The 26018-nt window shown below is 46.1% G+C and overlaps 1 protein-coding gene and 1 non-coding gene across 6 annotated transcripts in view; both read right to left on the bottom strand.

The window, feature by feature from the left end:
* The window catches only part of TNS3 (tensin 3), a 296848-nt gene that overhangs the window by 13174 nt on the left and 257656 nt on the right, over positions 1-26018 (bottom strand). For all 5 annotated transcript variants that reach the window (XM_053608816.1, XM_053608817.1, XM_053608818.1 and 2 more), the window contains 7 exons: positions 16583-16754; positions 14509-15146; positions 13744-13830; positions 9543-9674; positions 5083-5178; positions 3885-3962; positions 2307-2384 (listed from right to left, as the gene is read on the bottom strand). In XM_053608816.1, the coding sequence (XP_053464791.1) occupies positions 2307-2384; positions 3885-3962; positions 5083-5178; positions 9543-9674; positions 13744-13830; positions 14509-15146; positions 16583-16754 (1281 nt within the window). The remainder of the gene's footprint in view (positions 1-2306; positions 2385-3884; positions 3963-5082; positions 5179-9542; positions 9675-13743; positions 13831-14508; positions 15147-16582; positions 16755-26018) is intronic.
* On the bottom strand, positions 3408-3544 carry LOC128560608 (small nucleolar RNA SNORA2/SNORA34 family). The gene has a single exon (XR_008373088.1). It is a non-coding gene; the product is annotated as a small nucleolar RNA SNORA2/SNORA34 family (small nucleolar RNA).

Raw genomic sequence — 26018 nt, 5'->3', positions numbered from 1 at the left:
AGAGACCAAGGAGTACACTGCTGGATTGTATGGTAAGAATGTGTTTATTTATAAGGAACTGACTATCTTCCAAAGCAGCTGTACCATTTTGCTTCCCCCCCAGGAACAATGTTATTCCACTTCTTCACCAGAATTTGGCACCTCCCTGTGGTGTTAATTTGCATTTCTCTGATGACTGTGGAGCATCTTTTCAAAGGTTTATATTTATATATTTACCACCTGTACATTTTCTTTGGTGAGATATCTGCCAAAGATTTGGCCAATTTTTTAAGTGAGATTTTTGTTTTCTTACTGACTTTTAAGAGTTTTTAAAATGCATTTTAGATAATAGTTCTTTGATATGTTTTGGAAATATTTTCTTCTGTGGTTTATCTTTTTATTCTCTTATAGAACAGAAATTTTTAATTTTAACAAAATCTAGCCTGTTTTATTTTCTTTCATGGATTGTGCTTTTGATTAGGATATCTCAGAAGTCATCACCAAACCCAAGTCTGTCTTGATGTTCTCCTATGTTGCAGATTCATTTTTTGCATACTGATGTCTAGTATTCTTGCACCATTTTTTTTGAAAAACTGTCCTTTCTCCATTGTATTGGCTTTGCTCCTTTGTCAAAGATCAGTTAGTTGTATTTATATGGATCCATTTCTGTATTCTGTTCTATTTGTCTATGAAGTATGTATGTATTTTCTTATTTCCTGTGCACTTTGCATTATTCTCCTGTATGGTTTTGCTCTGTGAAGTTATACAATGTATGCCTGTTAGATTAAGCCAGAGAGTTTTTGAACAGAATGTATAGTGTTGACCTTGTTTTAGACTTTCCTTAAAGGATAAGTTATCTGTGGCAAAAACACAGGTGATAAGAACATGCCCCAAATAGCAAGTGTACTAAAATTCTGAGCACCAAAGTGAAATTGCAGCTGTGATTACCAGTTCGAGGTCAAGTTCTCCACTCAGGCTTTTATCTCTGGCAAATTACTTAGTCGTAGGCTCATCCCTGTAAATCTAGCATTCTGGAGGCTGAGTGAGGAGGTTCCTTTGAACTCCTAACACTCTGGGATTTGCTTGAGCTTAGGAGCTCGAGCAATGAGAAAGAGCCTGAGAAAAAGCAAGACCCTCTGCTAAAAATTGCTAAAAATAAAAACAAAACTAGCCAGGCATCGTGGTGGGCGCCTACAGTCCCAGCCACTCAGAAGGCTGAGGCAAGAGGATTGCTTGAGCCAGGGAGTTGGAGGTTGCTGTGAGCTATGACACCAGAGCACTCTACACAGGTGACACAGTGAGACTGTGTCTCAAAAAAGAAAAGAAAACATACACAAAAACCTGCACATAGATATTCATAGCAGTTTTATCCATAATTGCCATGAATGGATTAACACACTGTGATCCATCCAGAGAATGAAACATTATTCAGGGCTAAAAGAAAATGAGCTATCAAGTTGTAAAAAGACATGGAGGAAACTTACATGCATGTTATTAAGTGAAAGGAGTTACATGGATTCTGGAAAAGGTAACAGTATGGAGACAGGAAGATCACTGGCTGCCTAGGACTGGGGGAGGAGGAATGAACAGATGGGGCACAGAGAACGTGTAGGGCAGCGTAACCACTGGCCACAATTCAGTCATGTGGATACGTGTCATCACGCATTTGTCCAAACCACAGAAAGTACAACACCAAAGCCGAACCCTAACGTGAGCAAAGTAAGGAGGCTGGGTGACGACGATGTTTTAGGGTATGCCTGTCAGTTGTGAGAAATGAGCCACTTTGCCGAAGGATTCTCATAGTGGGGCGGGTTTATTTCTGTATCTTCCCCTCAGTTTTTCAGTGAATATATAACTGCTCTAAAACACAAAATCTATTAGTAAAAAAAATGTTTAAAGGTGACCTGTTTCTGGAAGAGCTGGTTCTCGGGTGGTGTCTGTTTCCATGTGGGTCAAACTGTTGACTCACATCAAGTGACTTGTTGAGTCACATCTCTGGAACATTTTTACATTGACAGCTGGCAGGGCAGGTCACCCACATCCTGTCTCACTACATTTTCCCCTGAACTAATTTCAGAACTTGACATTTATTCCACTCAATTTGGTTGTGCTCAAGTCAGACCAGTATTTCCAGCCTGGGCAGCCCTGGTCCACCTCCCAAAAGTAGTGCTCCACCCAGCTCTGTGGAATCTTCTATAAGGGAAACGTCCTGCAAAGTCACGGGACAGGAAACCTGCATGGTGAAAGTACAAAGGGAAGTTGTGCCACTGAATCCTTTTCCTCCCCAGTAACCTGAAGATATGGAAAATGAAGCCATGTTTACTCACCTGCCCCCTGCTTCAAAAGCTCAGCAGCAGAATTGGCTGCTGTCTGGGGAGAATTTTCTGCTATTTCCTCCATTGGATCTGCAGGAAGAAGAAAGAACACACAAAAATGAGTCCTTGCCAGAGGTGGTGGCTCAAGCCTGTAATCCCAGCAGTCTAGGAGGCCGAGGCAGGTGATCACCTAAGCTCGGGAGTTCGAGACCAGCCTGAGCAACAGTGAGACCTTGTCTCTAAAACTAGGCAGGCATTGGGGTGAGTGCCTGTAGTCCCAGCTACTTGGGAGGCTGCAGCTGATGCTGAGCCCAAGAATTGGAGGTTTGCTGTGAGCTGTGATGCCAGGGCACTCAACAACAGTGTGACAGAATGAGACTCTGTCTCAAAAAAAAAAAGTCCTGATCTCAACAAAGAATCCTCAGGACTACGTTAGTCAATCTGATGACAAAATTCCCAGACAGTGACACAGGCTGGTTTTACAGTTGAGAGTTTTCTTGGGTATAATAAGCCACCCCCTGGAAATTATGAACAAATATAGAGATGAAGTGGTTCAACAAAATATTTTCTGATCTCTGAATTAGTCCACACCTCTATGAACAGTTAAATTTTAAAAGGTGAATCACATTTACTTCTATTGTTAAAATTAGATCGTCTTTATGTGAGATTGAGACTACTTATAGCTGGGATAAACAGTGAAACCACCACAATATGCTGTGGGTATTATTTAAAAAATGTTTTATTATGGATTTTTTTAAAAACATAAAAAATAAAAAGAGCAACAGTTCATCGATCATCTCGGGTAACAGCATTAATATTTTACCCATTTTGTAGAATCATAAACATTAAGTGGAAACAACCTTGAAGGTCTCTTAGACGTCTGAGTGCTTTATATATATATATTTTTTTTTACTGTAGAATTATCTTTTTATTTTGGGTAAAAACCCACAGTCATTTTGGGGAGCTGTAATTAAGATTTAACAGCATTATAATTCTAACATATAACTTAAATATCCTTGTGAGATAAATATAGTAATATTTTATGGGTATTTTGGAACCCGACAGTATTAAGACTACAAATCACACTAGCCTACATCTATCACCAATGACTCATACTGTTTCTTTCTAATGAATTGACCATTACATTTCCAAAGTTCTGAAATGGCCAACAGACCATAGAAAGATAATTCTTTAGGCTTCTGCTTGAAACCAACAGCTGCAGGAAACTGCTGGCCTTGATTCAGGGCCAACTGAGTGCTTTATATTTTTAAGCTACAGAATCTTTGCACTATGACAACTTTTCGTCATAATCCAAGATCTCTGGAAGCTTCCAGGTGCAGCAGAATCTCCTTCTCCTGCGTTGACTTGGGAGAATATCCTCCTCCGCCCTCCCTCTATCACTCACTTACTGACCAGACTGAACAAGAGCAAGACCCCCATCTCTTACTCACAAACTATGTAGCCCGTGTTAGAAGGAAACGTCCCATCTATTCTCAGTGGATCTTTATGAAATATCCCAAACCAGTGAGCCTTGACAACTCCAAGTAACCCTACACAGGCCCAGACTAGCGCTGAGGACCGACCCCATACCTCTTTCCGGAATGAGCAGTTTGCAGGGCAAGGCCAAGGGTGTGATGGAATGCTGACATACCAAAGCCGTCAGGCTCCCTGTGAAATGGACAAACAGCAAAGCAGAGTCACAACTGAAACAAACTGCTGCAAAGTCTGAGCCTCACATTTTTAGCAGCTGACATCTCAGATTATTGTGGGACTTGGTACAGAACTTCAGAGAAGTGACAAGTCCAACAAGACTGTTAAGAGGTAAATAAATAAGGCCGGGTGCAGTGGCTCACACCTGGAATTCCAGCACTCTGGGAGGCTGATTCAGGAGGACTGCTGGAATCCCAGCACTCTGGGAGGCTGAGTCAAGAGGACTGCCTGAGCTCGGGAGTTCGAGACCAGCCTGAGCAAGAAAAAGACCCCCATCTCTACTAAAAATTGAAAAATTGGTCAATTGTGGTGGTGGGCACGTGTAGTCCCAGCTACTCAGGAGGCTGGCACAGGAGGATTTCCTGATTTCAGCCCAGGAATTTGAGGTTGCCGTGAGCTATGCTGCCAGGGTACTCCAACCTAGGCAACAGAATGAAACTCTGCTTCAAAAAAAAGGAAGGGGGGGATAAACAGACACATTATTTACCATACTATAAAGAATAAGACATACTGTTTGCTTGATCTGAAATTAGGAGGGCTGCGATCAACCTAACTCATAACTTTTACCACATGTATCACCCATGCATACTGCTTCTAAAAAGGCTATTAGAACGAGGACGCCTGAAGTTGGCACTGGGCTGCATGGGGCTGGCTTAAGTCTTCTTTCCAATGAGCCTGGGGGATAAGGAAGGCTCCAGAATTACAGGGAAGGAAGGGTGCTCTGCTGGGGGCTCTGTGCTCCTGCCTGTGCCTGTGGGTTGGGGTCACATGGTGGCTCTAACCTTATCAGGACCCCTCTCTCAGCCCACCAGGATGATGTCTTGTTAATGTCTACGATTTCTAATCTTGGCACAGTGCTTTTCATTCATCTGATCTTGACAAAGGCTCTTAAGAACAATTTTATATGCAGTTTATTTTACAGATAATAATTCAGATGAGAGGGACCTTATCTGATTTGGGGACTGAAATACCAGTGAACTACAGGGAGAGTGAAGGTCCCAAATCTCGGGGCAGTGAGCAAAGGGAGGCCCAGACCCAGTGCGTGCAGAACACTGCCAGCAAATCTCAGGCAACTCACCGAAATAGGGTTCATTCGAGCACCCTTTCAACCTCACTCCCTTCGGGGTACACTCGATCAAAAAGTGCCGAACAAGTTCATTGGCCAAATCTCCAGCTGTGGTAAAAATGAAGAATAATTTTTTAAAATGGAGAGTATGAGAGGACTCAAGGGAGAGAGAAGAGCTGTCAAAGCAAAGAACTCCACTTGAGAAGGCCCCTCTTGGACAAGAGTCTTCCCCCTGCACTTCGGCGCCGCCAGGAACCATCTTGGGCTACACTTGGGAATGGACCCAGCCAGAAAGACAGCGGGACCCTGGCAGTGATGATGCCAGGGATGGGGCTCTTGGAAGAGGCTCCCACACATTCTGCAAGAACCTCCAGTGAAGGAAATGAGCCTGCAGTTAAGGAAGAGGACCTCAGACCCCCAGCTCTATCTTCTCCAAAACAGGAGAGGTGAGAACGAGTCACATACAAAAGGATACCTAAGAATGAACTGCTGAAAAGATCCGGAAAGAGGTCAGTGGCCTTCGTAGGACTTAGGAGCCTGGGTAAACAAACCCCTTCAAAAAGCAAGCACCCAGCTGCCTAGGAGCAGCAATCCCACCATATTGCCCATAAACTCTACCTCTGTGCTCAAGGGAGCCCGGACATCCAAACAGAAAGTGCATCTTAAAAAGCCATTGCATGGAAAAGCCATCTAATGGTAGAAAAGGACAGACACCAAAACAAGAAGAAAAGGAAGTCACTATTGTATGCTAATGAATCCAGCAGACACTCACGACAGGCTGTATGTCTATCCTGCAGCTTCCTTCATCATCCACCCTGGGAATGCGTCTGCTCAAACTTATAATATTTCTGACATTGGAAACCCCCTGGAGGCAGGACCTGCCACAGTTGGCTCAGTCCTCAGCAGCTGGCCCACAGAAAGCTACTAAAGGATGTTTATAAACAATGACAAATATCAATAATAATAAGTGTCAGCATTTCAAAGGGCAGGAAAGCTTGCAGAAAAAAAGGATGATGATCAGATTCCATAGAAGTCTGGGGACACCAAGCATGGATCTGGCCCCCACTTGTGAGAAATGGCTCAGTAGGAAATCCTTCTGTCTGAATTTCCCTGGAGAATAACATCGTGAATGTCCCTTGTGGTCCCTTCTCCCGGTGGCTGGAGGTGGTATACTGACTGTCTATGGCTCTTTACTAGTTGGGAAACTTCTATCAAATCTATCCTTGGACTACAAAATTTGAATGTCAAATCCACGAGTAAGAAGACACAGCAGCCAGATAAGATTTCACCCAAAGGATACCAATAACTCCGGGTTTCCTGAAGTCTGTTATTCTAATATCCTCGGTTTTGTTACCTTCATCTTAAGATCAAGTCTAAACTCTGCCTGAGCAGCAGGACGCAGGGTTAGTAAGAGAACTAAGAGCCCCAGGATACCTGGATTTTCGAGGAGACGGTGTACGTACACAGAAATTGTGTTTGTCCTTGCTCTAAAACTCTAAATGACACCAAGGAGCCAAACAAAACCCAACAGCTATCATCGATCATTCCTGCGCCCCCAAGACTCTCATCTCTACAGACTCACCAGATCTTCTTGTTCTTGGGGCCTCTTTGATGCTTTCCTTATTTAGCTTGCTTCCAAATATGGCTTGGACAGTCCCAACGATCAGGTCTAATTCAGCTCTCTAGCTACAAAAGCCAATATTTCCACTAAAAGCAGCATTTTGTTGGGCTTCTAAGCCACAATTCTGGATGCTAGAAGATTCTACTTTTCAAGATTCACCAGCTGCCTCTCTCCTACACAAAGCCTCTCTCCTTCACGTCCAGACACAGTCAGTACCCACTGGTCTGGGGGCTGTGCTCTGGCTGGGTCCCAGGCTCCTTCCAGTCTCACTCGCCAGGCCTCCCATCCCCACACTGCTGCCTTGGGCAGAATGAACCCATCTGTGTTATCGGGACATTCCGGAGCCATGCCTGAGGCCAGAACTCTTGGCAACCAGATGGTACATTCTGCAAGGCGTTAACTCCAAGGCAATCTTCTCCAGGAAAATTTAGGAAGATGTTCACCCTAGAATTTGGATAAATCCTCTCAGGTGCTAGGCATGGAACATGAGTGAACCACATGGGTGTGTCACATTTCTGTGAACACCAGGAGTTCTAAATCAGTGCTTCTTCTGATTCACCCCATTCCTAATGGGCCAAGGAGCCCTTATGGGGAACCAAGGACCTGGTGCTGTTCCCCCAGTCCACAATTTCCATTTGTGAGAAGGCAAAGAATCTTTTTTCTTTCCTTAGAGTTTGTGGCACCCGAAGATGAATATATAACAGGGACGAAAAAGGCAAGATGAGAAAAAAGAAACAAACAAGAACAAACAAACGAAAAAAGGCATTCTTCTTAGTAAACTATCACAAGAATGGAGGAATAAGTATCCAATGTACTCAATTTTAACATGTGGCCAGTAGATGATCTAATACCCTCTTATGAGAAAAACTCCAATCAATTCAGGGTGGGGGGTGGGAGAACAAGAGAGTGGGGAGAGGGGATGGGTGTGCTCCCACTTAATGAGCACAATGTTAGGGTGCACGGGACACCTCCTGGGGGCAGAACACAATTATAAGAGAAACTTTACCTAACAAATGCAAACACTGTAACTATTCTTTGTACCCTCAATTAACATAAAACAAAAATAAAATAAAATAAAAATATGTTGAACGAATCTTATAATACTGAGCAAAAGCACACTGCGAAAGAATGTGTATTCGATTCGTTTTCTTATTTCAGGTTAAAAATAGCCAAACTGTAAGGTTTAGAGATTCACATTTCAGTGGCTACTATAAAATTAACTTCACTTTTTACTCAGTAGGCTCACTGTCTGGTGGTATTGACAGAGTGATTCAGACTATTCTGGGAATCCTGGGCAACAGAGCAAGAGAGCAAATATACTGATTTTGTTTGGAGAAGGGACACACAAACGTGGAATGGGAGGAGGCGAGAGGGAACCTGGTGATCCTGTGTTTGAATCGTGGGCATCAGCACAAGTGCATAAAGTTTTAGAAATGCCATGTGCACCAGCTCTGCTCATAGAAGCAGTGATAATCCAGCAGCAGAGAGCATGCCCAGATTCATTCCCCGGCAAACAGCACTAGGGAACTGGAGAGAAATGGCCAGGGCAGTGATTCATTCTCTGCAAACAGTACTAGGGAACTGGAGAGAAATGGCCAGGGCAGTGATTCATTCTCTGCAAACAGCACTAGGGAACTGGAGAGAAATGGCCAGGGCAGGGATTCATTCTCTGCAAACAGTACTAGGGAACTGGAGAGAAATGGCCAGGGCAGGGATTCATTCTCTGCAAACAGTACTAGGGAACTGGAGAGAAATGGCCAGGGCAGGGATTCATTCTCTGCAAACAGCACTAGGGAACTGGAGAGAAATGGCCAGAGCAGGGAAAGTTACACAGTAAGCCAGAAACACAACTGCTGTTTCAGAAGCTGGGATTGATCACAGACTGATGAAGCTGTCTCAAAGGACACAGGGGCCCACTTGAAGAGTATTAAGGACACAAATCTAGGACACCTGGAAGACCAAAAAGGATGGTGGTGATGGATGACAGCCCTGCACAGAGGGGTGTGCGGGGCCTCCTGGCCCCCTCTCTGGGCTGCGGTCACACGTATGCTGGCTTTGCGGGCTCATTCACTGTATGTGCAGGCATTACCGACTGTTCTATATATGGTTATGCTTCCAGACAAAAAGCAGTAAAAAAAAAAAAAGAAGAAGAAGAAGTGTAGAATGTTACTATGAATCTATGCAGGATCTGGCTGCAGTTTGTTGCCTGTGTGGAGTGTTGGGACAGGAGCAGTGGGAAAGCTGTGGTCTCCACGGCAGGACGGTGCATGTCCTCACGAGTGCCCGAGCCCTGAGAGGAAAGCTCCCTGCAGCCTCACTTTACAGTAGAGCCAGGAAGGCACGGTCCTTCCCCTGAGACGTGATCGTTGAACAGCTGGACGTTTGTAACACATCACTTCTAATCAATCTAAAAGTACCCTATGGAGATATAAGAGCAGTGCACAGGTTTGCTGCCTCTCATATGAGAACAAAGGAAAACACCTAGCTGCCTGCCTTAGGATAGACACCAGGGAGCAGACACACAGGAACTTATTGCAAACGGTTAGCCAAGCGGACTGTGAAGCCGGTGCAGCTGAAACGGAAGCAAAACAACCTCAGTGGATGTCTTGTTCCAAGTAGTTTGTTCTGACTTCTGAATAGTGGAACCAATTACTTATTCAAAATAACAGTTTATAAAAGAAATATTAATGTTCTTTCTTGAACAAGGGGAACACTGAAGAAAATACACCGGAAAATGTATAGATGGAAAAGAAAACCTATGAGTACTAGAAGTCATCTACCTTAACAGTGTGACCATGAACCTGCGAGGCCTCTCAGGGGTGAGCTTCACAGACCCACTGCAGGCACCTACCTTTCTTGTTCATCTGCAAGACAGAAGGGGGCGGGGTGGCCACCTTCATGGCCAGGCCGTAGGCCCCTCGGAAGGAGTGACTATCGCGAACGATGAACGATCCAGGCTCCTTGTCCTTTAACATGGCAATGGCTAAAGGAAGGGAGGAGAAAGATGTGAGCGTCTGCCTGGGTGGACAAAGGTCTGTGTCCACGCGTGACCTTGGGATGCGTCCTCTTCTCTGATTTTCTTTGTAATCGGGGTCAGTGGGGAGCAGGCCGGGGTCCCCCTGCTCAGTGGGAGGAGCGATATGTCCATGGACAAGAGGCCCTAGAGGGAGTCTGTCATGTATTTTTCATGGGTTGGCCTGATTCTGAAGAGGCCAAAGGACAAGAATATCTTCCTCATGATTCACAAGGGGGTGTCAGGAACTATCCCGGCCACTCTCGTGCACGTAACATGTGACTTCTGCTAATCCCACAGCACCTGAAACGCCCAAATGATGGTCCCTACCTAACAACCTGGGAAATCAAGGTCATGCAGTGTGAGAAATATGTCCACAGCAGTGGAACAGGGAGGGAGGCTGTGACAGCACACCCTGTGATTGCCAGTCCTGGGGACTGTCACTCAGCGTGGCACTTTTCTTAAAAATTTTAAGGCATGGACTCTGTCAACAGAATAAAGGAAGTTTGTAACTACCTTTCGGAAGATAGAAAGGGCATACCCCACAAAGATACTGAATATTTAATACAAATTCCAAGATTCACCCCAGGGGGTGGCAAAAAATGTGTCCCACATATGGCCTTCCAACTGTGGCAGACACAGCCGATGACCCCAGCCTGGGCAGGGCTGTGGACTCCTCCATGTGGCCAAAAGCAGCCAAGGACCCAGCACAGTGGGCCACCCATCTTCCCCAGTAAGGGTGGGAGGCATTTAGCTAATTATAACATTGCTTTAAAGAATAATTCCTCCCCTTCATGGTTAAAATCTGGCATTTCCAAGTCCCTCATGACGCCGGAAGAAAGAAGAATGGGCTAGGGTGTTGGTGACCTTGCCTTCGTGCTGCCCAGACACAGGCCAAGTTATCAGTCTCTCTGATAACTAGAATAAATCTCAAAATTTCTTTTATAGACATTTACTCTTTCTTTAAAAATAAAATAAAATTAGAGTATATAGTTAGACCCAATCACAGCTATGGAAATGCTGCCCTTCTGAAATGTGGAAGGCTCTGTCTGAAAGAGATCGTGGTGCAGAACATAAATTAGCACATGGCAAGAAGCCCCGTCCTTCCTCAGCCAGCTCCTATATACCTCAGTAGTGTCCCTTGTCAGAAATCCCACACACCCACCCCACACCTGCCCCAGCCCACCAGCACGGCATTTGTCTGGCTACAGGAAGAAGCAAATGGGTTCTTGTACACACATGTCAACGCCCTACACCGTGGCCCTTTGTGCAGGCCACCGGGTGGAGCTCAGTAAGCCCGGTGGATGAGGCAGAAGCTTCTAGTCTGTGTGCAGGGAGGGCCGGCAGGACAACACAGGCTAGCTCCCAGAGCACGCCTGCCAGGGCCTGCAGCCACCCATCAGAGGCAGCTCAGGGCTGGGATAGGGGATTCATGGGGTGTGCCTGTCATGGCAGTGTTTAAACTGGAAGTAAGAGAAAGAACCACTGATAGAAATTATTTGTTAATTGTGATATACACAATTAAGCATTTTTTTTTCAGTCATGTGTTTGCTTCCCTTACCTGCCTGTGGTAAAGAGACCACTGCAGCAGGCTTTGGGCCAAACGCGGGCCCAGCACAGGAACAGCAGTTTTGCTCTGGACGGTTCTCCCCAAGGCCCTGGGTCACCCCTCTGCCCACAGAAGTGCCAGAGAAGGGGAGGTGGGGAGAATTTTTGACTTATCATGTTTTGAAACAGAAATGAGCTGAGGAGCCCACACCGCACACATCAGCCCCATGCTCTGGACCAGCCTTGACACTGCACTCCCTGCCTGAAGACAAACGGGACAGGGTGAGAGGTGGCAGGGGTGACACTCTTATCCCACCTTCTCACATCTGTTCTCCCTGCAACGCCCTGAGAAGTGTGACTAGACTTTTTACTTTTTGGTGCCCTTTTCCTCCCACGGTATTTTTATATTCCCCTGGAGAAATTCCAAGGCATTAAGGATGTGACAAATTACACTCCAGAAGGTTATCTGGTTGCATGTCTTTTTTCTTCCTGCATCACCCTGAAATGTCTTTGTAGCTTTTCTAGAAAAAGGCAGATTGGACACATAAAATAAAAATAACCAAACCCATGGGCCCACCCCATGACTTTGTGCAGGCGCCTTCGTACAAAACATCTAGAAAATGGAGGAAGTTATGCTTTTAGAGTTGAGGTGGAAAAATCAGCATTTAATGTACATATTAGCCATTCTGAGAGAGTGTTCACACAAAGGAACCTTTTAAAATGTGTGCTGAAGGCCAAGCAAGTGATTGTCACACTTGCGTGCATATTCAGGTGCCAGTGAGGACAGGTGCTCCCACGTGGCACCTCTCTCAGCAGCCCTACAAAGCAGGCTCTATGGCCTCTGCCTCACCAGGAACCCAATGGGGTGTTCAAGTTCATCAGCTCTGAAGCCTCTTTGCTACAAGGACATTGCACAATGAGAAAAGGGGGCAGCCCTGCCCCACACATCATCCTGGTCTAGAAGGCAGACCCAACGGAGTAGGAAGGTCTGAGCAGAATCTTCTAGAACACTGGTTCTCAACCTTCCTGATGCCATGACCCTTTAATACAGTTCCTCATGTAGTGGTGACCCCCAACCATACAATTATTTTCGTGGCTACTTCATAACTGTAATTTTGCTACTGTTATGAATCGTAACGTAAATATCTGATATGCAGGATGTATTTTCATTGTTACAAAGGGGTTGCAACCCACAGGTTGAGAACCGCTGCTCTAGAACATGAAGTTCCATAAGCACCTCTCAGTATGGCCGGCTGGAGGGGATGCCCAAATGCTGGAGGTCATAAACATTGGGACTCTTGGGACAGGAGCCCTCGACATGATAAGCAACTCTTCACAAAGGCCAATTGAGGGAAATAAAGTATTCCCAGGCCATGGGCTCCTTTTTTTCTCTCTTCGATTTAATATGACAATAGCCTCTTTGAGCTCATGGGCAGAAATGCACATTCTTACCATTTCTATTATCTACATAATCAAATAGCAGAATTTTAATGAGAATGTTGGATAGTGCTGTGTTTTGGCTGTCTGACTATTCACCTCTGGGCATTTCTGAGGCATGGGCACAAGGAGAGAGCTGGACAATTTTCTCCTGACGCTGAGACCAGGAGGGTCTCCTGACAACTGCGGGCAGCTCCCTATTTCTCACCACACTGAACCACCCTATGCCTGTCTCACTCCAGTATCCTCCAGGCGGCTGCTGGGATTTACGCTGTTCCCTGGGAATCCTGTGTCTGTCTCCCAGCCACTGGAGGTCTGGCCCTGCCTTCCCTGCCTCTCACACACCTTCCCTTCTGAGGTCTGTTCCAGGAGCGACCAGTTGCCAAAATCACGTGTCCAAAGGACGACATGCTCAGCTCTGACCCGGCCTCCACCAGGGAGGGCAAAAGCAGAACCCAGGAGGGACTGCCACCAGGGAAGGCTCAATGCCCCTCCCCTCTCTCATATGTCTTCTATTCTTGTTCCGAAGAAAGTGACGCCCCACTTAGTTGCTCCAAAATTTTAATGGTTCAGATTTTTAATAACTGCCTCGAGGCTGCACCAAGCAGAGAGATGCCCTGCCTGGCTTGCGTGTGAGGCACCTGATGACGTGGACACCTGGGTCTCGGGATTAAGTGCTTTTCTCCCTGACTTGCACCCATGCAGATGCTCATGAACACATGGGGCAAGCTCCCTCCTTCGGGACGCTCATCCTCTGTGGTTCAGGACCCTCGGAGAGACGCCCAGAGTGTGTGTCTCCTCCTCACGGTCAGCAGTTGTGGGCTGGCATCGTGGCAGGTGGGCGCAACCAGAAATTGCACCCTGCATGCTGGAATGCTTATAGCTAGTGCCCCTGCCTCACCATGTCCCTCTAGGTCCTAGCACCCCTCTCAGAGGTATGTAATAAAGTGGCAGCTTTGCTCTAACGCCTTCCACACCAATGCTGTGATTCTCCGATGCTCCCACGACGCTGGGAGGACAGAAGCCCAAGGAGACCCTCATCCTCCACACATACCTTGTTCTCTTGAAATATCCGCCTTGTACCAGAATTTGGAAGTGTCTTGAACAAATTTCACCATCACAAGTTTATCACCCGGACTATCTGTGAAACCAAATTTAAAAACAGTGAGTGTGAATGGGAATTTTCTTTCTTTTTTTTTTTTTGCAACCTCTCATCTGCAATGATCCACACAGACAGCAAGCGAGGGAATGTGCTAAGGGGAAGGAGCGCAACTTTCAAAATAACTGAGCTGGAGGAGGCAGCAACTACTTCATAAAACAGAACAGAACAGGATGCTCTGACGAGGGCTTTGCAATCCATTTTTAAAGTACATAGGTTAGGCAGAAAGCAAGCACAGCAAGGCTGGTGGTGTTCAGTCTGCATGTGCTGTATCATCACTTCTTACGCACTTGAGATAGTTCATAATTACGTTTCAGACAAATTCATTTAATTTAAAAAGGAAAAGCAATTTTCAGAAAGTGATGCTCCCAAGGGAAAGGGAAACTAGAACCTCCCCAAATGTCCGTGCTTTCTACAAGTGGAACGAGTCTTAAGTGGCCCAACGAGGAAGCCGAGAGGAGTTCATGAGCAGGGTGGCTCAGCGTTTGCTTTCGGGCCAGCAAAGAAGACCAGCCCCTGAGGGCTCTGGACTTTTCTGTCTGGGGCCTCAGCCCATCAGGAGGGATGTCGCACTGACAGCTAACACTGAAAGTCCTTTTCCCTTTCTCTGCTGAGTGAATGGACAGAGGTGGCCCTGCTGCCCAGGGGAAACACCCCTACCTGGCGAAGGCGAGGAGGCTGCCTCTGAGGCCCTGCAGAAGTCCGGCAGCACGTTGGGGAAGGGGATGCTGATGGTGCTCCCGCTGTGGGGGCTGGAGAAGCCGCTGGAGGAGGGGGAGACGGAGCCCAGAGAGCGGTCCCCTTCTGAGGCCCGCTTCTTCTCAGGGAGGGGTGGCTGCCCGGGCAGGGTTACCCCCTGACCCTGCAGGCCTGGACTGTGGTGGCTGCCATGTCCAGGCACCACCGTGAGAAAGTTGTGGGACAGGAAGCCATTGTCAGCAGTCCCTGCCGCTGTCAGCGGGACACCAGGGGCTGGTGACGTGCCATGGGAATTGGCCAGCAAGGCTCCTAGGTCCTCCTCGGGGGGAAGGCCACTTCCTCCAGGGGCGGTGCTGAAGCCCAGGAAGGCCTGGCTGCCTGGGGGAGCCAGAGTGTCCGGTGGCTCCGTCAGGGACAGATCATGGCTGTGGAAAGAGGCCTGGAGTTCTGATGGCGGGAAACAGGACAGCACTGGGGAGTCCTTGCCAGGGCCAGAGAACTCAGCACCGAGGGGACTTCCTGTGGGCCGGCTGCTCCCCAGCAGGGAGATGGTGGGTTTGGGGCTGCTCTCCACCCACTGGCGATCTGCTGCTGATGGGCTGTCCAAAGACAAGCCAACCGTTAAGAGCATGTAAGGTACACAGCACCTCAGAATCAGCAATGGCCACCCCCATGGGGAAGACAGAGGTGGGGAGGCGGGTGCTGAGGCTGCACTGTGCCACACAGGGCGTCTTCCCAAACACGTCTTCTCACTGAGCTCACGCTGCCCGCCTTTCCAGCCCCCACTTCACACCCGATGCTCAACCCCACATCTGTGCACTGCGGGGAGCTGCCCCACGCGGGCCTCCCCGTGTGCTGGGAACAGCCCTCAGGCCCTTCTTTTTCTCAATCCTCACCTGGTAATGTCCCTTTCTTCCTTCATGACTAGGCTTACCTGGGTCCCCAACTTCAAAGCCTTTCCCCAGCCCCTGTCTACTACCCCTGGCTACGTATGTGTGCACACAGGGGAGTGGTGATGCCCTCGCCCTGGCACAGATGCCAAGCGCCTACGCCCTGTGCCAGGGGCTGTCTGCTCACTGGGCATCTCTCCTCCTCTCAGAACCAGCCCCCTCTCCCCTTCCCCGTCACCTGCGCCTGACAGGTGGTCACTTCTCAACACACACTTCCTGGATGAACTGGCTGATTAAAGGATACCACTAAGACTGTGGGAATCACTGCACATTTAGGAATACTGAGAGACAGCTAAGCACACAGCACATGACATGTACTAGGCCAGACAATAAAGTCTGTGAAATCATCCTAGGAAAAGGGCTTCATACCTCATTGCTGAATATCGCTGTGGTCACCTTCAGATACTCTCCTTGGTCTTCTGGTGACCATAGTTACATTCAGCAATGAGGTAAGTGACACTGTTTCCAGGATGGGTTTGCACACTCCACGGTCTGACCTCCTCGTATGTACACACCCCATTAGTAAGGACTTATTGAGTACACAGTCTATGTGTGATGTCAAGTCAGTAGATGAAGATCCTGCCACCCTTTATTTGAAGAAAAAAGGAGGTAGAATTAAGGAAGTTACATTGAGAGCTACTTGCCCAAACAGTAAAGCACAGAAGATTGACTCCCGCTCTGTGCAAGGGGACTTGTCTTACGTATGGATTTCCTCAGGGGCAGTGTCTTCATAAAGTAGAAATCAAACATTAATCTCCCTCCATAGCCTGCCCCTTTCCCTCTCTTCCTTTCTTGTTGTCCATTTTTATAATCCCTCTATGACCAATTTTCCTCTATTTCCTGTTTGCCTATATTTTCCCCTCGGTCTACACATGCCCCTGACCCCATGGGCAGCACTGTTCTGCACAGAGCTGGGCTCCTACCCACCCCCAATGCCACACCAATCTCTGCTGGGCAGGGGTACCCCTCCAGCACCTCTGGAGAGAGGGTTCTGGCAGTTCCTCCAAACTCTTCTTTCCACTCTCAGCTCAGCATTCCGAGTTTTTAAGGGGACCCTGTGCCAGTTTAAAGACCCATCTTTTTACCTCTCTCTCCTCTGGCCAGGACCATTGCTTGAAATTGTGCAGGAAGATGCAAACGCCTGCTGAAAGGAAGACGGGGTGGACACGTCGGCCCGAAGCATGGTGGACTTGGGTCCAACAGGGCTGTCGGACATCCCCACCGCGTGGCCGAGAGTCTCAGGGGAGCCTCGTGCTTCTACAGTGAGAAAACAGAAAGCTAAGAAAGTTCAGTGGCAGGACCCAAGACGTCACAATCTCCACCACTTTTCTGTGTTCTACAAGAGTGTTGATTTCTGAGCCTTTCTGTCATCCACAGCCACACTGAACATTAACACTATCCGCAATAGGGTGGAGGGGGCGGCTCCATGCCCCACAGCGCAGGCTTATGGTCAGTATCACTGTTTCCAAAAGGAAAGACACCTAATTCATTCCTGCACAGGGTGTCCCCCTGCTACCATGAGCCGTCCAGCATTGGCAGCCCCGGAGCCATGTGGGAGAGGTGCAGACTGAGCCCACAAGGCTGTTCTCCTGGGCCTGTCACCAACTAAAGGCCAGTGTCCTCTCATTAGTCTCCACACTTACGAGCTGAGCCAATCCTCACTCTAGAAAAGGCACGTCCTTTTCTCTGCAAACCAGCAAGTGACCTCTCCATAGAAGGACCCACCATCCCTAAGTGCAGGGCTCAGGCAGCCAGGCTCCTGGGGTGTCCTCCACCTCCCTCTGCTCTTGCCCTCCAGACTTGTAAGTCAGCGACTGCATGTCAGGTACCTGCGAGGGTGCACACCTGTGCCACAGATTCCCTGCTGGGGCTGCCACACTGTGAAGTGCAGAGGCCCAACTGGGATGCAAACCTGCCTGTTCCAGCATCTCAGGACGGGCACGCTGCTCCAGTGGAATTTCTGTTTTGCTTCTTGCCCAGTATTGCTATTATTTCTGGATATTTTTAAAATCTTGGCTTTTTCTTTTCCTTTCCTTTTTTTTTTTTTTTTTTTATTAACTAGCCATCATGAACTGGGCAAGTTTACCATGGTCAACAACATAAAATTGTTAGAAATGCAGGTTGTTTTGCTTTCTGCTTTCAAACCAGGGAGGACTGATAGAAGGATAAGGAAGAAGAAAAAAATGTCAGTATCACTCAGTTCCCAGAAAGGGTGTTGACTTCCAACTCACAGGTTATTGCCTAGGGATGGGATTTTAATTAAACTATATAAAGGCTACCTTCTTCTCCCTTCAAATGAAAACCAACAGTAAAATTTAACACCAGAATCAAAATCTATAAAAATGTTACTTACTAAAAAAAATCTCAAAGGGATTATCAACAGCGTAAGTGATCTCTGAAGAATGAAGCATCTAGATGCTTTATTAATCCAAGTGTCAGTAAGAGCCTGGACTGGCTTGGCGCCGGTAGCTCAGTGGGTAGGGTGCTGGCCTCATGCACCGGGGTTGGTAGATTTGAACCCAGCCAGGGGCTGCTAAACAACAATGACAACAATAACAAAAAAATAGCTGGGTGTTGTGTCGGGCGCCTGTAGTCCCAGCTACTTGGGAGTCTGAGGCAAGAGAATTGCTTAAACCCAAGAGTTTGAGGTTGCTATGAGCTGTGATGCAACACCATTCTACCAACAGCAACATAGTGAGACTTGTCTCAAAAAAAAAAGAGCCTGAACTATTCAGACCACTGAGGAATCAGACCCACAACAGTACAAGAAACCACTGACCACTCATCCAATGACAGCCACACACAGGATGCAATATGTGATGTTTCTTACAAAACTGATCTCTTTCGAAAATTTGCACCATCCATTCACAAACAGAATTATTAAAAGAATTATACTTTACTCAAGTAAGGTAAATACACTCCAACCCTATCAAAAAAGAATAAAAATTCTATGGTATCTCCAGACATGGGATGTCATGTACTTTTTCTATCATATATGACATTTCTATAAGAATTAAGAATCATTGTTTCATTTTTTTATTTAGTAGTAATTATTTTCTTAATGAAATCTTATAGATTTTTAAACATATTAATCAGTATATGAAATGCCTGAAATTATGTGTCAATTAACTATATTTCTAAACTATTTAATAGATCTACATAGGGAAAAAGTGGATGGCAAAATGGTTGAATTTTGAATTGAACTTTTAAAGAAACACAGCTAGAAGTATATACTTAGGTATAACCGACATACAAAAAACTGGGCATATTTAAAATGCAGAATTTCGTCTGTCTTGACATGTGTGAAAGTCCATTAAACCATCACCACAATCAAGATAATTAACATATCCATCATCCCCAAAACTTCCCTCCAGCCCCTCTCTCCCTCCCATCCCCAGGCAAATTCTGGTCTGTTCTTTGTCACTTTAGTTTGCATTTTCTAACATTTTATATGAATGAAATCATTAATATAAACTTTTTTTTTTTTTTTTGGTCTGGCAACTTTCATTTAACAGATTATTGTGAGATTCAGCCATATTGTAGAATGTATAAATAGCTCATTCCTTGGCAACAAAACTGTTCTGTTAAAAAAAGTAGTAAAATGGAAGAAAAAGTACCCAATGTACTCACCCTTATTATGAAACTAATGTAGGACCTTCACATGAAAGCTATAACCCAGTTACAACCTGAGAATAGGGAGAAGGGGGAAAGGGAGGGGAGGGAGGGGGGAGGGAGTGGAGGGAGGGGGACTAATGGGATTACACCTGCGGTGCATCTTACAAGGGTATATGTGAATCCTAGTAAATGTGGAATGTAAAGGTCTTAGCAAAATAATTAAGAAAATGCCACGAAAGCTATGTTAACTAGTGTGATGAAAATGTGTCAAACGGTCCATGAACCAAGTGTATGGTGCCCCATGATCATACTAATGTACACAGCTATGATTTAATAAATAAATAAATAAATAAATAAAGTAGTAAATAACTCAATCCTTTTTATTGATTTTTTCCATTGTTTAGATGTGCCACATTTTGTTTATCCAGTCACCTGTCAATGGACATACAATTGCTTCCATTATGCAGCAGTTACTACATATAAAGCTGCTATGAACATCTGTAGACACTTTTTTGTACCGACACATGAGGTCTGACAGTTAAGTTCACAATTAAGAATTTATCCTGGTGGCGCCTGTGGCTCAAGGAGTAGGGCGCCGGTCCTATATGCCAGAGGTGGCAGGTTCAAAGCCAGCCCCGGCCAAAAAAATCACACACCAAAAATAAAAAAGAATTTATCCTAATCCCTATTCAATACATGGTGCTGGGAGAACTGGAAAACCACAAGTAAAAGGCTGAAACTGGACCCTCACTTCTCAGCACTTACAAAAATTGATTCAAGAAGGATAAAAAATTTAAACCTAAGGCATGAAACAATAAAAATCCTTGAAGAAAGTGTGGGGAAAACAAGGGAAGATATCAGCCTGGGGTAAGACTTTATGAGGAAGACTTCCATGACAATTGCAGTAACAACAAAAATAAACAAATGGCACTTAATGAAACTGAAAAGCTTCTGTATAGCTAAGGAAACAACCCACGCAAACAGACAACCTTTAGAATGGGAAAAGACATTTGCATATTATGAATCAGACAAAAGCTTGATGACTAGGCTCTACAGAGAACTTAAGTTAATCAACAAAAAAAAAGACCCAACAATTCCATATATCACTGGACAAAAGACATGAATAGAACCTTCTCTAAAGAAGGCAGACAAATGTAGACATTTGGAACATATGGAAATATGTTCATCATCCCTAATCATCAGAGAAATGCAAATCAAAACCACCCTGAGATACCACCTATACCCCAGTGAGAATGGCCCACACTACAAAGTCTCAGAACTGCAGGTGCTGGCGTGGATGTGGAGAGAAGGGAACACGTTTACACTGCTGGTGGGACTGCAAACTAATACAACCTGTTTGGAAGGAAGTAGGGGGAATCCTCAAAGAACTCAAGGTAGACCTCCCATTTGATCCTGCAATCCTATTACTAGGCATCTACCCAGACCAAAAAAAAAAAAAAATCCTTTTATCATAAGGACATTTGCACCAGACTGTTTAACGCAGATCAGTTTACAATCGCCAAAATGTGGAAACAACCTAAATGCCCACCAACCCAGGAATGGATTAACAAGCTGTGGTATATGTACACCATGGAATACTATTCAGCCATTAAAAAGATGGAGAATTTACATTTTTTTTTTTTTGCAGTTTTTGGCCAGGGCTAGGTTTGAAACCACCACCTCCCACATATGGGGCCAGTGCCCTACTCCTTTGAGCCACAGGCACCACCCGAGACTTTACATCTTCTGTATTAACCTGGATGGAGATGGAACGCAGTCTTCTTAGTAAAATATCATAAAAATGGAGAATTAAGTATCCAATGTACTAATTCTAATTCTAACATGAAGGCAGGCGGCACCTGTGGCTCAGTGGATAGGGCGCCAGCCACATACATTGGTGCTGGCAGGTATGAACCCAGCCCAGGCCAGGTTAACAAGGACAACTACAACATAAAAATTAGCCGGGTTTTTGTGGTAGGTGCCCTTAATCCCAGCTACTTGGGAGGCTGAGGCAAGAGAATCACTTAAGCCCAAGAGTGTGAGGTTGCTGTGAACTGTGACACCACAGCATTCTACCGAGGGCACCATAGTGAGATTATGTCTTGAAAAAAAAAAATCTAATTCAAAGGCAGTAGATGAGCTAATACAAAGTGTAGGGGAATGAGGTGGTGGGGAGAGGGGAAGAGGGAGGGAGACAGGGGTCAAGGTGTATGGCACACATCTTGGGAGCAGGACACAATGTAAGAGGGACTTTAACAAATGCAATCAGCGTAACCTAATTCTTTATACCCTCAATGAATCTCAAACAATAAAAAAACAACAAAAAAAGAACTCAGAAAAAGTGCCACATACTCACTGCTAAGTATCACTACGGTCATGTTTGAAGTACTCCCCTTGGGTAGCTATGCATGGATACCAGCAGCTAGTCCACCCTTCAAAGCAGTAGGGGCCTCTTTTTCTGGAATGACCATCAAACTTGTCACCGGATAACCCTTGATGTCCTGAAGGTCATCAAAATGTTTTCCTTTCAATATTTCCTTTATCTTCAGGTAAAGAAAAGGGTCATTGGGAGGCAGATCATGTAAGGAAGGAGGGGGTTCCAATACAGTTATTTGTTTACTGGCTAAAAACTCCCTCCCAGACCACATCACATGAGCTGGTGCATGGTCTCACATGGCAACAGCTGAGTTGTTGGTGCAAAGTTTGGGGGGTTTTTCTCTAACTTTTTCAAGTAGCTTTTTCAGCATTTGCAGATAGTAGGTTTTTGTGGGTTTTTTTGTTTTTTGAGACAGAGTCTCACTATGTAACCCCTGGTAGAGTGCCGTGGCATCACAGCTCCCAGCAACCTCAAACTCTTGGGCTAAAGTGATTCTCTTGCCTCAGCCTACCAAGTAGCTGGGACTACAGGTGCCCACCACAACGCCCAGCTATTTTTTAGTTGCAGTTGTCATTGTTGTTTAGCAGGCCCAGGCTGGATTCGAACCTGCCAGCTCTCTGGTCTATGTGGCTGGCGCCCTACTCACTGAGTTATGGGCGCCGAGACAGATAGTAGATTAACTGGATTCACTGTCTAGTTGGTGCAAATTCATAATGAACAATCCCTCTGATATCAAAACGGCCCGCAATATTGTTCTGACTCTCAATTTGGACTGATAGAAATGTTTTGGACATGGAGCTGTTTACTTGGTCTCCTAGATGTCTCACGGTCAACCAACCATTTTAACACACAATTCAATGAACTTTCGCCAGTTCTGCTCATTACTGGCCACCCTGACCTCTCTTCATCAGTGACACTTTCTCTCCCCTCAGAAAAATGTTTAATCCATTCACACACTGCCGTTTCCTTCATGGCGTTATCCCCATATACTTGGACTAACATGTCCCTGCTTTCACTTCCACTCTTGCTAAGTTTAACACGAAATTTATGAATGCTTGTTCGTGGCTCTAATTCAAGCTCTGGCCTTCTTGCAACGGCACATAAAAACACGCAACAAAACAAAAATGAACAGCACTCAGCAAGACACCACATGCTGACACGAACACAGCTGTGAGACCCTGACAGACCAAGGTTACGAAACCTTCCTGAGTTGTATGTGCAGAGTTGCTGACGTTATGGGCATGGTGGCAAGCCCACTAACTTAGTCGTCAGACCTTGTATACTTTCATTTTGGGAGGTAAATACCTAGGAGTGGAATGGTTGGTCCGTAATGGACAGCAGAGGGGATGGGCATGTATTCGCTGCACAGACTGAGCATTTACCAAGCTTGGCCGAGATGATTCCCAGTGGGTGCAGATCCAGGGGATCTCACAGTGTAGTTTATACAAACAGAGCATTGGCCCTGAGCTTTTCTATTATGAAAAGGTGGTTAAGTGTTGAAAAAATTAACACTGAAATTGGTGAGCCATCTTCCCCCCCACATGGATGAGGCAGTGTGTTTCAGTCTTTTGTCTTTGAGTCTCAGAGGTTTTACTATTAAGGGCTTGTGTGTACTTTTTATTTATCCTGCTTAGGATTTATGAATTTGTTTAAACTGGTGGCTTGATTTACTGAGTCTTTTGGGGGAAATAATTAGGAAATATAGTTTCTAATATTGCTCTGCCTCATTCAATTTCTCCATCCATTCTTGGATTATAATTATACGTGTGCTAGAATTTTTAAATCATGTTTTACATGTCTTTCTGAATTTTTTTCATATTTTCCATCCCTTTGCCTCTCTGTGCTTTGGACTGTGAATTTTCTTCTCATTGATCTCTCAGTTCATTCATTATTTCTTCTGCCAAGTCTAGTCTACTGATAAAATCATGACCTGCATCGTAATTCCATTTATTTTAAGTTCTAAGCGTTCTATCTGATTATTCTGAATGGGCTTCATTTCTCTGGTGAAATTCCCTTTTCTTTTGTTTTCTTAAGCGTACTAAGTTTAGTTACTTTAAAATATGTTCTTTTAACTCCAATTTCTGAATCTGCTGTTCCATCTTGTGCCTGCATGTGAGCACGTGTGTGTGTGTGTGTGTGTGTGTGTGTGTGTGTGTGTGTGGTGTCTTGGTTTTCACTTACTTGTCATGTTTCCTGACATGGCTGTTGAATTTTTTAAATTGAATTTTTGACATTGCATTGTTAAAAATGTGAAATGATAGAGAAAGGCTCTAGAGAAAGACATGTTTCAGATTTATCAAAAATCTAAACCTGTATAGAATGAGATCAGTCAACCACAAGGATAAAAAACATGAACAGAACGACATCACCAAAATACGTTTTAATTAAACTGCTCAAAAACAGGGATAAAGAGAAAGACTGAAAAGTAACCAGGGGATGAGGAATGGGGAATGGGGAGGGGACAGACATGTTGCATTCAGAGGAACAGTTACGAGGGCAGCAGCTTTCTTGCCAGAAACTCTCACTGCAAGTGAGAAATGGTGGACCAGCATCTTTAAAGTACTGACAGCTGACTACTGCCAAACTAGAATTCTGTACCCAGTGAAAATATCTTTCAACATGGGAGGCAAAATAAAGACTATTTTTAGATAAAGTACTGAACCCAGGAGCTTGTGGGCTGCAGACAGACCCACAGGAGGACTTGCTTCCACCCAGAGGTAGCCTGGAAGGCTTCCTGGAGGAATTCACATTTGATAGAAGCCTGGAAGGGTGACAGGGATTCTGAAGGACCAAACACGTGTCCCAGGTGCGATGAGCACAACCCCACTGGATCTCTGCTCAAGGGGCAGAGGCCATCCCCACTGTGCGTCCCCACAGTTCACTGCTGTGTCCCTCCCCACCTTATGTCCCCATAGTACACCGCTGTGTCCCTAGCACTGAGCTGGCCCCTGTAGGAGCTCCAGGCCATTCACATTATAATTAATGAATAAATTAGCAAAGGCTTAGAGATCAGAGTGGAAATACCACTCAGGGGGCTGGCCCAGAGCAGTGGGCAGATGGAGTGTTGATCTAGAGTCCCAAGCTAAGTAGCAACAGAGAACTTTGGAATAAAAATCAACCATATTTACTGATTAAGTCTAGCATTTCCACGTTGCGGCTCTTTTGGACATGAAGTGGGTCACACAGAGAGAGTATGTACCAAGCATGGCATGTGGCGCCTGTTTTTGCATCTGATGCTGCCCTTGGGGGTCCCAGCCCTGGGTGCCCTGGGTTGTTTCCTGAGTCCCAGTGCTGCAGGGACCTCAGGGAGCCCACGCCGCCACTCAGAAGCCCTGAACACACTCACGGGGAACCTGGGATTTTCACCAAATGAAAAGAGGCTGAAGGCAAATAAAATCCCACTTTGTTCCTGTTATCACAGTGCTTGTCCCAGAAAACAGCAAGCCTAGCACTTCCCATGAAAGGGGCTTTGTGTGTCATCCAATTGGCACCAGCTCTGGAGGCATCGTGGCTGTACTGTTCCCTCTCATCGGATCAGCCCCTGACCTGGTGACAGGACTTAACCCTTTACCTCGAGGTATTTACAGTGGCTGCAGATCCAAGGGAATCTTACAGTGTAGCCGGATGCCCATAGCATGCAGCTCCCTGTTTATTCCAAGGACAGCAGCGCAGGGAGACCTGGGCTTCCTGGGCCTTTTCTTCTGCAGAGCCCAGGGATTTTATTTGCCTGCCTGCGCTCAGAGATGCAAGTGGCTGAGAGCAACACCAAAGAGCTTAACACCACAACAACTAATCCACTAACTAGTTGGACCTCAGCATTCACAGATAAATGGGGCACAGTTGACATTTTCAGGTGAGCGAAGTCACTGCCAAATCCAGTGACGGGGTGTGCAGAAAGCCAGGAGGATGCTGATGGCAGCTCCGCTTTGCCCAGCACCTGTGCCCTGCAGGCAGGTGTTGGGCTCAGCACATCCCGACTTCCCTTCAGCCTGTGCAGTCCTCACAGAGGTTGTTCCCTGCTTGGCAGGTGAGGGATGAGGCAGAGAGAGCACAGTGTTCCTGCCCACTGCCCCTGCTGGCCATCCAGCAGAGACAGCAGAGAACAGGACGCCCACAGGGCCGACGAAAGAAAATCTCAGTGCAAGAACAGACAAGGCACCAGCTAAGTGCGTACGATCTGCAGACCACAAACCCTTCTGCATGGGTTCATCGCAGTGCTAGGGAGCCGCTTGTTATCAGAGCAGGCAGAACCCTTGTTGCCTAACTGGTACATTTGTTCACAGTTAAGCTGCAGGCAAAGTGTCAAAAGTGAGGATAGGGAATGGGCTGAGCTCCTTTCCCGTGGGGGTCAGGCCTCTGCACTTTCAACTGGGCACCTAGAAGGGGCTCAGGAATGGTGGGGGGAAAGATAAGGAGCAGTGGTTCCTCCACCCTCTTGGCCAGGCAGGAGCACTCCCCGAGGTGTAAACACTGCAGCCTTGGGAGTGGAAATGTGACGGGCAGGCCCTCCTCTGCCCTGAGCCTCCGGC

The sequence above is a fragment of the Nycticebus coucang genome, chromosome 11 (genome assembly GCF_027406575.1).
Source record: "Nycticebus coucang isolate mNycCou1 chromosome 11, mNycCou1.pri, whole genome shotgun sequence".
Classification (NCBI taxonomy): Eukaryota; Metazoa; Chordata; class Mammalia; order Primates; family Lorisidae; genus Nycticebus; species Nycticebus coucang.
This window is presented reverse-complemented; position numbering and strand designations above follow the sequence as displayed.